Source organism: Schistocerca piceifrons, chromosome 1 (genome assembly GCF_021461385.2).
Source record: "Schistocerca piceifrons isolate TAMUIC-IGC-003096 chromosome 1, iqSchPice1.1, whole genome shotgun sequence".
NCBI lineage: Eukaryota > Metazoa > Arthropoda > Insecta > Orthoptera > Acrididae > Schistocerca > Schistocerca piceifrons.
Window position 1 is genome coordinate 341,506,076 of NC_060138.1, and position 17,840 is coordinate 341,523,915.

General features: G+C 37.9%; 1 protein-coding gene across 1 annotated transcript in view; it reads right to left on the reverse strand.

Annotated features, from left to right (window-relative positions):
* The window catches only part of LOC124788150 (nucleolar complex protein 2 homolog), a 143,188-nt gene that overhangs the window by 53,567 nt on the left and 71,781 nt on the right, over nucleotides 1–17,840 (reverse strand). Inside the window, exons 7-8 of the mRNA XM_047255300.1 lie at nucleotides 7,260–7,448; nucleotides 4,705–4,824 (exon numbers count right to left, since the gene is read on the reverse strand). Of these exons, the coding sequence (XP_047111256.1) occupies nucleotides 4,705–4,824; nucleotides 7,260–7,448 (309 nt within the window). The remainder of the gene's footprint in view (nucleotides 1–4,704; nucleotides 4,825–7,259; nucleotides 7,449–17,840) is intronic.

Sequence of the window (17,840 nt, forward strand, 5' to 3'; positions counted from 1 at the left end):
TTCACACTTAGGTACCATAGCACTGAGAGGAGTGCCTTCATGAACAGCCTGCTGGTTTACCAGTTGGGCATAACAATGCTGGGAACTGGCATATGAACTACTGTGGGTGGGGATGGAAATAAAACCACAGGAATTATAAAACTGCAGTACTAAATGGACTGTCCACTTACATAAATATAAGGCCTTCAACAATAAGAATGAAAGAGAACCATGGTGTAACACAAAAATGTTACAGTAACAATATTATGAAAAGGAAAGTCTATACTCACCATATAGCGGAGATGCTGGGTCGCAGATAGACACAACAAAAATACTGTCACAAAAAAAACTTTTGGCCATTAAGGTCCTTGTCAACAATAGATCACACACACACACACACACACACACACACACACACACACACACACAAATGCAACTCGCACACACGACTGCAGTCTCAGGCAGTGTAGTTTCAGTTGCCTGAGACTGCAGTCGTGTGTGAGAGTTGCATATGTGTGAGTATGTGAGTGTGAGTGTATTTTTTATGTAGGCCTTAATGACCGAAAGCTTTATTTGTGACATTCTTTTTGTTGCGCCTACCTGCGACTCAGCATCACCGCTATATGATGAGTAGTGACTTTCCTTTTCATAATATTGTTACATTCCATCCTGGATTTTCCACTGTTTGATAAATGTTACAGTAATACACACCAAAAAAACCCTTTCATAATAAAATGAAACCCAGTATCTAGTCAACAAAAATTGGGTACTCCATATAAAAACTTTATACTAAAATTTAAAAAAATGCCCTATTTAGGCAATAAAATATGTTGAGGGAGTGGTTAGATCATATAACGTAACCTCATCTGTGTCATATTGTGTGCACTTGTGCAACAGTTAAACACCATCCTGCATGGGAATGCTCCTAAAATTCTATTCAAACAGCAACACCGACTACATCAATGCACAAAATTTTATTCAAGGAACAATCAGAACTTTGGGTCACATTGATTAGATTGGAAATCCACTTCATTTGTGAATGATATATCTTTTACCGCATGATTACTTTTGGAGGCCTGAAGCTCCATTGTTGGGTGCCACACACAACAACAAGAAGAGAGGTAGGACACGGTACAATGTGTTGTTAACTTTACAAGAAAAACAAGTAAATCCTCAGGTAATGGCTGCTACTCACATAGCTTGTTAAGTCATGGGTGTGGGACGGAACGCCCAATTACGAAAGATGCACTTGCACTTAACAGAAATTGCCACGCTAAAGGGAGTACTGCTCCTATGGACAATAAAGTGTGACATACATTAACACCTTAGAGTAGCAAAAACAGACACCAGCTCTGGGCTAATGAGCATGTGAAGCATTTAACCATAGGTTGTTTTTTATCGGTACTTGTTGACATGTAGTCACACACTTTTAAGTTTATATATCTCAATCTTGTATGTCTGACATCTAGTTGACTTTTGACTTCATACCTTTTAGCTCACACCATGTTCTACAACCCATGAGCACACGCATCAGATGCTCGTTAGCACAGAGCTGGCTTCTGTTTTTGCCACTCTTGGTCATTAGTGTAGCTTTGTTACATTTTATTGTCTTTATGAGAACGAGAGGCAGGTGGGTTTACATTGTACGATCTCACTGCTCTCTCTCATCCTATATTATTTCTTAAATATGGCATTTCTTCATATTAGTATACAATTTTTTTATTGCTTTACCCAATTTTTGTTGCCTAAATATTGGGTTTCATTTTAGTACAAAAGAGTTTTTTCTTTCCTTCTTTTTTGGGCATATTACAATTATATGTTTTGATTTATACTTGTTGTGGACTGGCAAGACAGCCAATCCACAGTGACGGGTAACCGAAGGGCACGCGCTTAAACTCACGCAGGCTGGCGTGAGGTCTGAAACAGGATACGTAATGAATGCTATAAAGAAAAGTACGTAGCTGCTGGAATACTTAACTTTAATCCACAATTGGTGAACATTGGTCTTGTTACTGTACATGCTTCATTAGATACATAGCAAAGGATAAATGGCGCCTTGCTAGGTCGTAGCAATTGGCTTAGCTGAAGGCTATGCTAACTATCGTCTCGGCAAATGAGAGCGTAATTCTCAGTGAACCTTTCCTAGCAAAGTCGGCTGTACAACTGGGGCGGGTGCTAGTAAGTCTCCCCAGACCTGCCGTGTGGCGGCGCTCGGTCTGCAATTACTGACAGTGGCGACACGCGGGTCCGACGTATACTAATGGACCGCGGCCGATTTAAAAGCTACCACCTAGCAAGTGTGGTGTCTGGCGGTGACACCACAATACTAGGGTTCTGTTTCATCCTTATTGTCCGAGTCTTATATATATGAAGAGAATGGTCCAGTTTTATTTTCTGTCCCCAACATCATTAGTTCATTTGCCAGTTGCATGCTCCACCACACACAGCTGGTAAGACAACTACTCTCACTGCTCATGTGAAAACTGCAGATGTTTATATTTTTACTTTTGATCTGAGGCATGTCTTCTCTTTAGCATGGCAATTACTGTTGTTTCTCCTGTTGCAGTTCCAAATGTCTCCTAAGTGCGAGTGCATATTTCGTAATTGGGCTGCCCGTCCCACACCCGTGACTTACCGTATTTACTCGAATCTAAGCTGCACCTGCAAAATGAGACTCGAAATCAAGGAAAAAAAATTTTCCCGAATCTAAGCCGCACCTGAAATTTGAGGTTCGAAATTCAAGAAGAGAGAAAAGTTTTAGGCCGCACCTCCAAATCGAAACAAAGTTGGTCCATTTTAATATGAGACACAATTTAGATCGAATGAATGACGATACAACTACAGTAGTTTGGTTCGAGTCATAAGCTTAGCAGTTAAGCTTTACAAGGTAGCCATTGCTATGCGTCAGGCGCTCCATCCGTATTGATACAGGTACCCTTCCTTTTTCACGTGCTTCGTCTGGTTTGAATTGATTGCTTATTTTTCTTTGATCTGATAAGTGCCATTTTCTTTGTTATAGGTGTTAACGTCACTCTAAGCTGAAAATGCATTACTATACTGTGTGATGCATTGTTTGTCGCATTCTGATAGTGCGTGTTCACGGCCTGTCGCCTCTCGCGGCATGGTTTGCTTTTCTGCGCGCTACCGCAGCGTAGGCAAGAGACTGCTATTTGTTGTTACTTACACTGCTGCTTTCTTTGATAATGATCAACAAGAACCAAATAATACTGCATATGATAGAAGATGTTCTGAACGAGAGTTTAACGAAAATTTTTCCCCATTAAAAATCTTTGCAGACGCCGCTTTAGGACATTACATTGCATTCTGCACAGAAATTGGTCATCTTAGATTTAAAAATCTAGTCAATGGCCGTGCTTCATTTCTGACTGTATCACTATTAGCCATAAGAATAATACGAATATAAACATGACATGATATGTGTATTCTTCCGCGTTTGCTGTTGTCTCACTCTAGTTTCGTAGTTTATTAGGCAGATAGGATTTAAATGAGATAGCAGCAAACATGAAAGAATACATCGCAAAATGTTTATATTTGTATTATTCTTATGGTGAAGAGACTACCGCATGTGATTCACAATTCATAAAAGTTCCTATTAGCAACCATCTCTTCTCACAGGTAGGAAAAAAATTCAGAACATAAGAGTTAGCCATATTGACAAAAACCCCAAACAGTCTTGCCAGTCGGATTTTCGTAGTACATTGAAATGCTGCTACATTTGCAGATGAACAATACAGAATTTGTATTTACTTCGTTGTTTCGTTGGATAATGTATGAAAATGCAGTGGTCGAAACTCGGGGCGGAGAAAAAAAGCTCGTCTTCCACTCTTCTTCTTCTTCTTCTTCTTCTTCTTCTTCTTTTTTTTTTTTTTTACTGACGCAGAGGTTTTGGCGCCAGTATTTATCTTTGTGCCTGCAAAGCAAGCCTGTGTAGCGCTACATATTTTCAACGGCAGAAGTTAGTTGTGGCGGCACCTACAAACATTTTTCAGAACTTCCGCTTACTTTGCACTCGATTTTAAGCTGCAGGCGGTTTTTTGGATTACAAAAACCGGAAAAAAAGTGCGGCTTAGATTCGAGTAAATACGGTAACAAACAATGTGAGTAGTAGCCATTACCTGAGGATTTACTTGTTTTTCTTGTAAAGTTAACAACACATTGCCCCATGTCCTACCCCTCTTCTTGTTGTGGTGTGTGGCACCTGACAATGGAGCTTCAGGCCTCCAAAAGTAATCATGCAATAAAAGATACATCATTCACAAATGAAGTGGATTTTCAATCTAATCAGTGTGACCCAAAGTTCTCATGGTTCCTTGACTAAAACTGTATGCATTGATGTAGTTGGTGTTGCTGTTTGAATAGCATTTTAGGAGCATTCCCATGCAGGATAGTGCTTAACTGATGCTCAAGCGCACACAATGTGACACAGAGTTTGTATTATTCATAACAATATCTTCTAAACACAACTGCCAAAAGCAATTGTTTCCCCCTTTTTGTTCTGATGGTTGCCAGTTTTCCCCACTGCTGTGCCTACTTTTCAATTTAGAGCGCAGCAGAAATATCAGTCACCTAGAGAAGAATGGAAACCTGCATTACATATCAATAGCAGCATCACTATTTCTCAGGCCCATTTGTCTTGTTCGTGGTTTTTAATCATTTCTCTTGCTATTGTCATATGTAAACACTGTTATACAAACAAAATCTTACCTGTACTAACGGATATACAAGTTGTTGCAGCTGTGGTTTGTTGACCGATGCACCCAAGAGGTCAGTCCACAGATGAATTGACTGCATGAATTGCCAATTACAGACTGCCTGTCTGTTTTCCTGCAAATTGTTTATACTTGAATAAAACTATATATTTTCACTTAATATACGTGCACAAATGGTAACAATTTCACCATTCCTGCAATGTTACAGGCTTCTAGTTTTCTGGACATAAACATTTTCAAATCATTTGCATCTTTCAACAAGACTGAATTTTCATTTCATGAACTACTCTTTTGCTGTTATTATAATCAACAGATTGTTATAACTACACAAACAAGCCATAAAATTTCCTCTGCTTAATGTTACACAATGCAATGTTTTGGACAGCTCAGATGAATAGATAAACACAATGAGAGCTAAAGAAAAAGCATAATGGCAAGGATCCAAATGTTTGAGATTTGTATGGCTCTGTTATTAAATTATTGGGATATTTTCAATGATCTGTATAACACCAGAAGAAATCTAGTTTGCAAAGATATGGGATAGGAAATTTGTATTAGTGAAACCACAGCCAGACAAAAGTGGACAATATAACTATCATCCAATGGACTGGAGACTGTTATTCAGTAGCTGGTTTCCCTTTTGTACAGGCTTAAGAAATATGTAAAGAAAATCTGAGTGAAACTGGAGTCTTTTACAACATAACTGCGTTAACCTTTCCAATTAGCTTAAAGACAATAAGATAAAAAGTTAACGAGATAAAAAGTTTCCAAGTTTGTTCAACTATACAAAACAGTCAACAGAGAAACAATCAAGAGACATACAATGTTTTAACTTCTAGAACATCCGCCAGCAATAGAAATATAACTGAATATATACCAATGAGGATGCCATTCTAACAACTGCTACCTTTTGAACACTACATTAGCCACTAATGCAGAAAAATGTAAGAAACCTGTCATAACGCAAAAGAAGGTTAGTTGTTGAAAGTAGCAATTACAGCAAGACATGAAAGAAGTGGTAATTTATTATGGTGTGTTCCTGAGCAACTGTTGCAGTTGCATCTGGTAAGATTATGGGAGAAGTACGCGACTAAGTCAGTCATAGTCATAGCACTGGTTGAAAGCTATGTAAATAGAATTGCTTCTTCAGATTATAAAGAAATTTCCCACAACTATGCAACTGCAACCTCATTGCAACTGATCTGCATAATCTTTCTCATCACTGTGCTCAACTACAATAAAGGAAAATACACTTAAACTGTTTTAAGATGTTCCCAAATTTTTGCTAATGTGATTCAACAGCATGTGTCCAAATATTCAGATAAAATTATCATTACATCAAAAATAAAGATCTGACTGTAACCAAAATGTGTCAATACAACATAAGACAACTGAAATAAATGACAGTACATTCAGAGATGAAGAAATAAAAAAATTATCAGGCTCATTTGCTTATTACCAAAAAGTAGGCAGAATGTTCCGTTCACAGTTCATGGAACACTACATTATGGCAACTTTATTAAGTATCAAAACCTGTAGCAGCTAATACCTTGAGATGGACTGATCAGGAAAGCACTGTCTATATATAAAAAAAAAAAATCAGCTATCTAGATTTAGGTTTCAGCCTGGTAAATAATTTTATCTTCTCACAAACATTCAGTTTACAATCAATCATCTTCAGCATTCATTAGATCTGCAGTTAACAAAACAAGACTAGCTTTATCAGGTAATATACAGAATTCAATGACATAAATTATAAAAGAAATCTAAATTTACACACACACACACACACACACACACACACACACACACACACACACAGAGAGAGAGAGAGAGAGAGAGAGAATTCAGTCAACTAAAATTAAATCATTTTGAGCTCACTGAACAAGCATAATTCACCAGTCACACACAATTTAATAATTCTGAATAGGTATATTGTTTCTGGAAACAAATGGAGCCAAGTTATCTGAAAATTATATAGCAAATGATCTCAACTGCACCTTACTACGACAATAATTATGAGGCATATTAATTTATAGATTGTGCAAATGACTTACACATGCTGACAGTACAGAAATTATTTCTGAGAGCAGTACTATGACCCAAGTGAGCCAATCTAAGCAAAATGCATCGATTTTTCACATTCATCTGTGTATATTATTGTACTGAATTAGTCAACTATTCTGATTTCAGACTAAAGAAAAAACATATTTCATAAAATGGCTAGATGACATTAAAGGCCACAGTTCCTAAATTTGTCCTTTCACAGATAACAAGTACCATTTACAATTATAAAGTATGAAACTTCCTGGCAGATTAAAACTGTGTGCCCGACCGAGACTCGAACTCGGGACCTTTGCCTTTCGCGGGCAATCTGCCACGAAGTTTCATATCAGCGCACACTCCGCTGCAGAGTGAAAATCTCATTCTGGAATTATAAAGTATTTTTCTTAATTGTATTTAGTTCTGACAGAGCCCAATGCTAATATGATAGAAAGATCAAAGTAACTTTTCTCTGAACATTCAATAGTTAGAAATCAGTATATTTACCTTTTTCTGAACAGTAATAGCATTTCTAAGGTGAATAGCAAGCTGACGAATGTAGAGGAAAACGTGGTAGTATGAAATGTTTTCATCTAAATTATACAGCTCGGTGAGTGATCGTCTCATGAAATTAACTGCAGGCAATGTGTTTGGTGAGACAAATTTTGAGTTTTTTATGAATGCCATGTACATCATCTGAAACAAGAAAACGATACAGATATTTATGTATTCCACCAACAATACAGAAACATTTTACTTCTTCTTCTGCACTCATAGTGAATATAAACGAACATTTATGTAAATACTTAATTGTGAGAACTATACTACAGTATTATATTAATGTAGGTTGCAGGTATAGTGTTTTATTATTTATAATATCTTACACATTATGATTTTCTCTTAGAATATTTAACATTCAAGTAATCAAAATAAATAAAAACATGTACTTCAATTCAATTCAGCAAATAATCACAAGATATTACAGCGAGGCTCTGGGCAACGTGTATTTGGCGTAGGCAATTAAATTTCTATTTGCATGTGCAGCTCATTCCGCAATATATTGGGGCAGCGGGGCACAACAGAAATACATGATGTAATGATTTCAGATTATCCTACTAATTAAATTCCCAAAACAACAACATTCTTTTTATCATTTTGAAATCCCACCACAATTTATTTTCCTCTTTCATGATAATAGATTGTTTATGTCAACCAGCTAGTTTCATATGGTGGCATTCAGCCTTGTTTTAACCATATGAGCTATAAAAACTCTGACAATGGACAACTTATCATTATCAGGTGATTCCTACCTAGTGAGCATTTCCAACATTTAAAAGACTATCTCCCTTCTCATTGTCTTGTAACTATGATGATGTCTGGCAGTGATGCCATGAGCTGACTGGTACAAGTGTATCATATGAGCTGGCCACATAAGCCGATAGTGGGCCTGCACTAGCCATTTTGGTGTCTACCTACACTGGCATTCAACAGTGAACTCCGTGTGCTTTGTGTAGCAAATAATGCTATTTGTTGGACTGTGTTTTGTTCAATATTTAGACTTTGTCTCTATCTGCCGCAGCTGACTCTAGCTTGGAGATGGACTGATAGGGTTTTCCACTCCTCTTACTATCTTTACTATCTTTTCTTTCACAGCCTAAAATGATTTTATCCGTTTCCAGTTCAATATCGGCTTATTTATTTCATGTGTTTATACTCAACTGTATGTGGAAATAGCCACTGGCAGTTTGCACAAAACCTACATTTCTGGTGACTTTCTGCTATGAAAATATTTGAACACAGTGATGAGGGATGTAAAAAATGTCCCATTTATATAGTCATAATCACTTTCCAGTGACACCAATGAGCGAATATCTAACAACATTGATACAATACAAAATTTGTATTCTTTCTTTGCTATATTACAGTCTCTTTTTTTTTTCTATCTCAACATACAAGAGAATCCCAAAAGAAACTGAACTCATTTTTTGACAGTCAGAGCTTTTGTAGTTCCACATTTTGCCACTAGGAGCACATGGAGCAAATATTCTCATCAGAAAGCAGAGTGCTGCCACTGAAGGACGTCAAAACAAGTGAGTTTATAGTGAAAATTGCTTTGTGTGACTGTCGCTTTCGCAATTGCTCATGTTCCTGAACAGTGTGTGGCGGCGAAATTCTGGTTTTTGCTCAGAAAAAGTGGAACAGAAACTTCTGAAATGTTAAAAATGGCTTACAAGGACATCAATATGGGGAAAACTCAAGTGTCTGAGCAGTTTACCCTTTTCAGAAATGGTGAAATGTCGGTTGATGACAAACCGCATTCTAGTCATCCTTTCATGGCCCGAACACTTGATAATGTTGAAAACATTCGTGTAATCATCAACGATGACGGAAGATTTAGGAATGAAAAAGAGTGGCTACCAAATTCATGCCATGACTGCTGCACAAAGACAAGGTCACATGAAAGCATGCTGTGCTTTGAAAGAAGAGTCTCAATGTGCTATAATTTTTTTTTTTTTTTTTTAAATTTATCAAAGGTGATGAAACTTGGTGCTATGCTTACAATCCTGAATCACAGCGTCAATCAAGCCAGTGCAAGACTTCAAGAAAGCTTGTCAAGTGAAGTCAAACATAAAAAAATGCTGATTTGCTTTATTTTAATGAGAGATTAACCAAGTTCTCTACTTGGAAGTTTTGAAAAAAGATTGCACAACAGTGTGTGGTGGGAGCAGCCTGATTTGTGGTAGTTGGACAACTGGTTTTTTCCACAAGACAATGCCAGTGCCCACACAGTCCTGTCTGTATGACAATTCTTGACTACAAGTGGTATGACCCTCATTCCTCACCCATCCTTGACCTGTGTGACTTTTTTTTCCCCCTGGAATGAAAAGACACACGAAAGGAAAGCATTCTGCTGTTGATGCTGAGGTGAAAAAAAAAAAAAAAATACGGAGTCAATGGCATCATATAGAAAGAGTTAACAATATTAGAAATGGCAATCATAACAGAACAGCAAATAGAAGCCTGCACTACCCTGTTACATTTTTTCAGTAAGACAAGGTGAAATAAAATAGCTGTAAAAAAATATGATTTTTTGTAATTACAATTGTTGTCTATTCTTTATTTCATGAACAAAAATCTGATAAGCTATAAAGGGAAAAAAAGAAAGGAAAAAAAACTTACCCACTGGAAACAAACAGGGCATGATAAAGTTTGTAAGACATGACTACAGCTAGTGGAGGGAGAAAACCAATTTTGGAGGGTAAAAAAAGCACAATTTATTCCTATTCTGTCTTGTGCTTGCATACGAGTTTGCTCTAGTACTGTCAATATTTAACATTTGGCCAACAGGATTATTCATTTTCATTAGCAGTTTAATTATTAGTAGTATTACAGGGACAAGAGGGCAGCCTTGGGCTGCAGAACACTCGAGGGTGCGAAAAAGTGCCAGAATGTTTCATCATATTAGCTGCTATTACATGTGTATATCTTGGAAATTAGAATAATTTCAAGAGATTAATAAATTAATTTTATGAACAAAAAAACAATATTTTATCTATCTATTACTGATGTACAGATTGCCTAACAGGAAAAAGTGGACACAACTGAATTAAGTAATGTTTAGCACGACCTGCAACTACAAAAATCAACAGTTCATATAACCAAACTAGTTGGTCAGATGGCGGAAATGTTCCAGAAAACATTTCTTTTCACCACTGTCCTAATGCAGTAGGCAAAATTTCATCAGTGCGGATTCAATATCAGGTAAAGTTCCTGAAATTACCCTAGCACAGACAGAGGTAGCACAAATTGTTCGCCAATTATCAAATCAAGTTGCTGAAATTACCCAAGGCCAAAGAAGTGTAGCAGATGCTGTCTACAAATTCCCATCATATTTCCACTGAGCAGGGATGAATTTTAATGGAGCTGTTTGAAGCACATAGATGTCAAATACCCAAGAAATTGTCTAAATGGACTTCTGAGAAGGGTAAACAAACTGTCACAATAATTGACACACAATTTAATGAACGTGAAGAAAAAGCTAAGGAACAACTTAAGTCATATAAAGTAGAAACTGAAAATAAAATTAAAGACATATTGACCAGCACCTTGATTGAAGCTCGGTCGGAACAAGAAGCCTATATAGAGCAAGTCCAGATGGAACTTAAAGGTTTAAGAGAAACTGTAGTGCCAGATTTTGCTGAACAGTGTTATGCCATTCCAGAAGAGAAAAAAACTCACTTAAAAAGAAAACTCTGGACATGTAAGAAAATGTATACAATAAGAAATCACTCACACATAGAAATGACACAATGTGCCAGTCTATGTTGAGTTACAATAAAACACAACACTTGCAATACCCTCAGCTCAAATTCCCGTTGAACAAACATGGGGGCTGCCCTGAAGGTAACGTCAGCATTACTAGAAGAAAATCTAATATGGCATATGCAATTCATGACTTTTTACTTGACACATGCAGCATACACCGTGTTGTACTGATACACTCATTCGGGGTGTACTGTCCTCAGGGTTGCCACAAGTTTCCCAAAGTGAAATTCCCTGACAATTCTTTGATTTGCTGATACAGATTTAGCATTTTTCCCTGGTAAATTTTGAGATCTGAAGGGTAAGTAAACAGGTAAGCTGACAATAAATGTAAGGACTTCTGTATTTCCGAAAGTGGTATATAGTCTAGTTTCAAATGAATAGAGAGTTATCATCTCCTTTACAAAATTTGTGATCTGAAAAGAAAGTAAAGAGATAAGTGGTGTAAATAAAAGCTATTTTCAGTTAAAGGACTTCTGATTTTATTAATTAGTTTACTCAAACCTTAAATTAAGAGCAAGTTTTTGTTCTTTTCTCCATTCAGGGTTTATGACGTTTCCAGACGAGGTAATGCGTAACCTCGGACAAAAAATATAAACGAATATGTTGTATAACATAACATTGATGTTTCAAAAATAAGAATGGCAGCACTAGAGCCTGCAGAGTGACATTGTCTCTACCAAATAATACTGAGTATTTTGTCAATCAATAGAAAGTCAAACAAACAATTAAAATCAATCACAGAAAACAGCCAAAACTCCTGTGTGAAAGAAGCTCATTCTTCGTCAATTCCACTCAGCTCAGTGGCCCTCTCAGCCAGAATCTGTGACCTTTTGGCCCTCTGTCCATAGACCTCTTCCAACTAGCTCTCTCGACTTCTTCATTTTCTTCACACTGTTTCTGCCTTAAAGCCTTGTCATGCTGATCTCAAGCAATGTGATAGTCCAAAATCATTCTCTTGTTAACATCAATCTTGAAGACACCAGCAGCCAATTCCAGGTCATCATATACTTCACACGTGGCTACCAGTGATTTGGTTGACTATCATACACTCTTCATCATTAATGTAAAAACCTTGCTCTACATAGGCTTGACCATGGCTCAGAATGAGACTCTTTTAAAGAAAGGTATACAAGTGCTGACAGGTGGTATCACCATCCAATAAGTCTTTCCAAGTGAATGTGTCTCATCTCACTTATCTCGAAGTTTGTGCAGAGATCCAAAAATTCTTGCTTAGCATGCAGTTATACAAATTCTTTCTCAACTTTGTCATAGCCCTTAGTACTCAAACAACTCTGCAAAGAGAATGTCTGCGAAGTATTTGAGATTCTAGTCTTGTTAACTCTTAGACTGCTATTTATCACAGCCGGATCAGTAAAGCTTGTGTATCTAGAAATGCTACACTATGTGATCAAAAGTATCCAGACATCCACAAAAACATACGTTTCAAAAATTAGGTGCTTTGTGCTGTTACCTATTGCCAGGTACTCCATATCAGCAACCTCAGTAGTCATTAGACATCGTGAGGGAGCAGAATGGGGTGCTCTGTGGAATTCACGGACTTGGAATGTGGTCAGGTTATTGGATGTCACTTGTGTCATACGTCTGTACGCGAGATTTCCACACTCCTAAACATCCACTTTTTCTGATGTGCTAGTGAAGTGGAAACATGAAGGGACACATACATCACAAAGGCATACAAGCCGACCTTGTCTGTTGACTCACAGAGGCCGCCGACAGTTGAAGAGGGACATAATGTGTAATAGGCAGACATCTATCCAGACCATCACACAGGAATTCCAAACTGCATCAGGATCCACTGCAAGTACTATGACAGTTAGGCAGGAGGTGAGAAAACTTGAATTTCATGGTTGAGCGGCTGCTCATAAGCCACACATCATGCCGGTAAATGCTAAACAACACCTCGTTTGGTGTAAGGAGCATAAACATTGGACAATTGAACAGTGAAAAACCTTGTGTGTAGTGACGAATCATGGTACACAGTGTGGTGATCCGACGGCAGGGTGTGGGTATGGCGAATGCCCAGTGAACACCATATGCCAGGGTGTGTAGTGTCAACAGTAAAATTCGGAGGCATTGGTGTTAAGGTGTGGTCGCGTTCTTCTTGAAAGGGGGCTTTCACCCTTTGTTGTTTTGTAGGGCACTATCACAGCACAGGCCTACATTGATGTTTTAAGCACCTTTTGCTTCCATCTGTTGAAGAGCAATTCAGGGAAGGCAATTGCATCTTTCAACACGATCAAGCACCTGCTCATAATCACAGTCTGTGGCTGAGTGGTTGCATGACAGTAACATCCCTGTAATGGCCTGGCCTGCACAGAGTCTTGAACTGAATCCTATAGATCACCTTTGGGAATGTTTTGGAACGCCGATTTCATGCCTGGCCTCACCGACCGACATCGATACCTCTCCTCAGTGCAGCGCTCCTTGACCAATGGACTGCCATTCCCCAAGAAACCTCCCAGCACCTGATTGAAAATATGCCTGTGAAAGTGGAAGCTGTCATCAAGGCTAAGGGTGGGCCAACACCATATTGAATTCCAGCATTACCGATGGAGGGCACCACAAACTTTAAGTCATTTTCAGCCAGGTGTCAGGATACTTTTGATCACATAGTGTAAGGAGGAGGTTTGAGCACATTTTGATCACAAAGCCCTGCCTCTTGCGGAAATCCAATTCTGTGAGATCAGCTATTCATGCCCACAGTCACAAGTCACCAACAGTGTGTTGTTGAATTGAGACCGCATTGATAAATCCGTGTAATGGATAACGTGTGTGAATACTCTGAGATACAAACAAACCACTCCCCACACCTCCCCGTCACTCTCACCAGCAACTGCTTGGCTAGCAGCAAGCAGTGGTGGCAGTGCTGACTGCAAACTGAAGGGGGCGGTGGGGACAGGAGAAACGGTAGGAAGGACGGAATTGGAAGGGGCACATGAAACCCAGCAGCTACTCAGCTGTGCCCAGCCAGTGATGATGTCTATTGTCTCCAAACAAACATTTTCATCCACTGACGCAAAAATGAGATTTTCCAGTGTATTTTTTTCTAAATTTCCCTTCTTTCCCTGAAATGTCTGAAATTTCTTGATTTCCAGAACTTTGGCAACACTGGTCTCACTCACGAATGGAGAAAGATCACATTCCTTAGCCAGTACATCCAAGGTGATGCTGCTCTTTGGACCATGAAGGCACCAAAATCTTGCGACAGTTACAAAGGCTCTGAATGTGCTTTCCTTGCTAATTACAAGTCTACAGGTATTCAGGAAAGAATCTGAAAAGAGTTATTTAATCCAGAACCACTGATCTAAAAAAAAGCAATCTCAGAAAGTATGTTTGAAAAGTATATTAATAAAATCAAGTATTGAGATAAACCACTCTCAAACAGGGACATTGTACAAGTACTCAAGGCTAAGTTGCCCATCAAATTAAGAGAAAAATTGGTTAATGTCCTGGTGATCAACTTGGATGAGTTAATGTCAGGGTTCAAATGACATTATATAAATAGATGGGAAAGCTGGACCAAGTAATGTACATCACAACAGGAACAAGCTGGCATTTTGAACAAATATTTAATAAGGTACTAATAATGGATCAGTGACAATCTTGGCAATGGCCATCATGGGTTCTGTGAAGAAGAGCAGACAAATTTATCATGTTAGCCTTACAACAGCAGACTACCAAGATCACCACACACTGTCAAAAGGAAGTCGCAACAACAGCAAGATAACCAGTACAGGCCCAGTTATCAGAATTCAATGGCAGGATCACAGGCAGGAGCAGAAATGAAACAGCTGGACTCCAGACATGAAGTGGAAGAGATTTATAGCTTTTCTACCATTTCTGAACCAAGAAACAAGGGCGATCACATTAATCCCTAGAATGACGGTTAAAGGGAGGAGTGGGGGCAGTGATAATAATGTAAACATGCTGACAGGAGTGACATACATGGGAAGTTAGATCAAGAACTGAATGATTGTACTAGTCATCCTGTGAAAGCAAGTATCACTATTGGCTATTCAAGAACATGTGGGATTGCTTTGGATACCACTGCAGCCATGAATGTGCTGTCTACTAATTTGTATAAGAGAGTATGTGAATCTATCAAAGTACCTACTTTGTCAGTTATGAATTGCAAATCCTGGAACAACTGGTACCAGGTCAAAAAACGTAAAGATAAAGGCCCATTTGTTTTTAAGGCTAGAAAATGTAGCTATTCAAAGCACATTTCTAGTAACAGATAACATCATAGTTGATTGTATTTGAGGAATCGACTTCCTGATAGTGAGGGGCACAACAATAGCATGACACTTCTCCTCAGGAAAACATAATATTAAAGTCGATGGGCAGGATGTAATTGTGGATTTATTGCAAATGGATGCTGCTCATGATAATTTTGCCAAGACATTAAGTTGATAATCATTAGTAATGAGGATGACAGTCACCACACACTGCAGCCCGAGTTCTAGTCCACGTATTTTTGACCAAGTAATTAACAAAGTTAATGAATCTCACTATCTAAATGCTAGCCAGCAATCCAAACTGAAATGCCCTCTATTTAAGTACAGAAATGTCCTGAAGAATAACCTGGGACAATTCATTCTTATGAATATCAGCTTGATGTATTTCCACATCAAATATATATTCATACCTCATACTACATATAATGGGTGAAGATATTCAATAATTATTTTTTTAGCATAGTTGTAGTCAATTATGTATAAATAAGGACATTGTTATGTTGCTATGAAGCGCTAAGAACAACTTGAACTCTGAAAGTTGTAATGTGTACCTTATAGACTGTGAATGTAAATACTCAAAGTGATTGCTTTGCAGGATATAAGTAATAGCATATATTTATGATGTTGGATAGATAAAAAATCTACTGACCAAGCAGCAGCAGAACACATATATAACAGGTATTACGTATACAAGCTTTTGAAGCCAGTGGCTCCTTCTTCTGGCAGAAGGATTGAAGGGGAAAAAAGAGGAGTGAAGGAAAAGGACTGGTGTGGTTTAGGAAAAGGGACAGAGTTTGGAAAAATCACCCAGGACCTCGGGTCAGGGTGTTCCTTTCCTGGTATTGCTAGGTAAAGTTGTGGAAGAGGTACAATTCTGATCCTCCGCCACACACCGTCAGGTGGCTTGCGGAGTATGGATGTAGATGTAGACTTACCAGATGTGATGAGAAAGAAAGACTGATTGTTGGAGACCATATCGGGTGAGATCTGAAAACGTGAGAGCTTAAAGGTGAAAGATAGGATATCTGCAGATGTAATATTTTATACCCATTTGTTCTCCCGCCACCACATGGTGAGCAGATATTTTTTTTTTTTTTTTTTTTTTTTTTTTTTTATCTATCCAATTCATGATGTTTTCAAAAATTGATTGTTTTTGTTGATATAGCATATATTTATGTTGTGATCCAACATAAAAGTGTATGATAATCACAAAGAACTTTTCCAATTAAGGTAATTGTGGTATGTGAAAGTGTGCATATTAGTGTAGCTGTAAGTAAGTCTATTTTGTGAACATGATGTTAATTTTAGTGGTCAGCAAGCAATTGTCATGAACTACAGAACATTAGTAGAACTACTAACATATGTACACATATATTTATTTTCCTGCATGCTGCAATTTTAAGAATCTCCTTGATAACAAAGTATGACTTGCATTGAATGCATAGAAGTCACTTTCTGCTGATACAGTAAGTGGTAGGACTTTAGGACCCAGTTTATTTCTTTATGTTGATCATGTTTAAAAAATTGATAAACCAGAAGTAATGCTCAACAGAAACCTATATATGAGAAAGCAATTGGCTGAGTTTTGAACACTGCAATTTATGCACATTACCTTGTGTTTAGGTAGTGTATAATTAGATTTCTTGTCTGTGATACTGATGTTTTAACCAGTTTGAGAAACACAATGAGGTGGCAAAAAATTTTTGAGCCTCAGTGCATGACCTTTATACAATAGACTGGTATGTAAATGGGCCACGCAGGGCTAAGCAGGTACAATGTTCCTTTCATGGTATTGCTAGGTAAAGTTGTGAAAGAGGTATAATTCTGACGTAGCAAAGGTGTTATTTCCTAGATCAATTTAGGTTAGTTGTTACTATGATGAGACTTTGCATTATAAGTAGATAGCCATTCATGTAGCCTGATTTTCACATGTGATTTGGGAGCTGTGGTCTCGAATATCTCGTATTCTGAGGATGCAGTTTGAGCTGTACTCACAGACTGACAATACATACATATGCAACACTGACAGATCAGAATGTCTATGAACTTGAAGCCACCATAAACAGCAGTACGTGAAAAGAAACAACGTAATGCAAGCTTAAAATCATTGACACAGATGGTGTGTGTAAATCATATAATTGTGTGTGTAATGAATGCTGTTGTCTCCATGAACATGAATTTTGGCAGTGCCAAATGGAATGAGCACAAACATTCCACACTAAGATTTGGAAAAGAATAATGAGGCTGTGAATGTAACTGCTGTGAGGCTGACAGACTGTATTGTTGTTCAAATGGGTGAAACCGGAACCACAGCTATGTGAATTTGATAATTTAAATGAATGTGAACAATATATAGCAAAGACACACTTTTGACAGAGTATGGAACTAGTACTGACTTGTATTTCAATGTGATATCCATATCATGTCAGAAGTTGAACTCGATGGCAATTTAAAGATATGTATATCACAAATAAATATATTACGTACTTAGACTGCTTTCTCC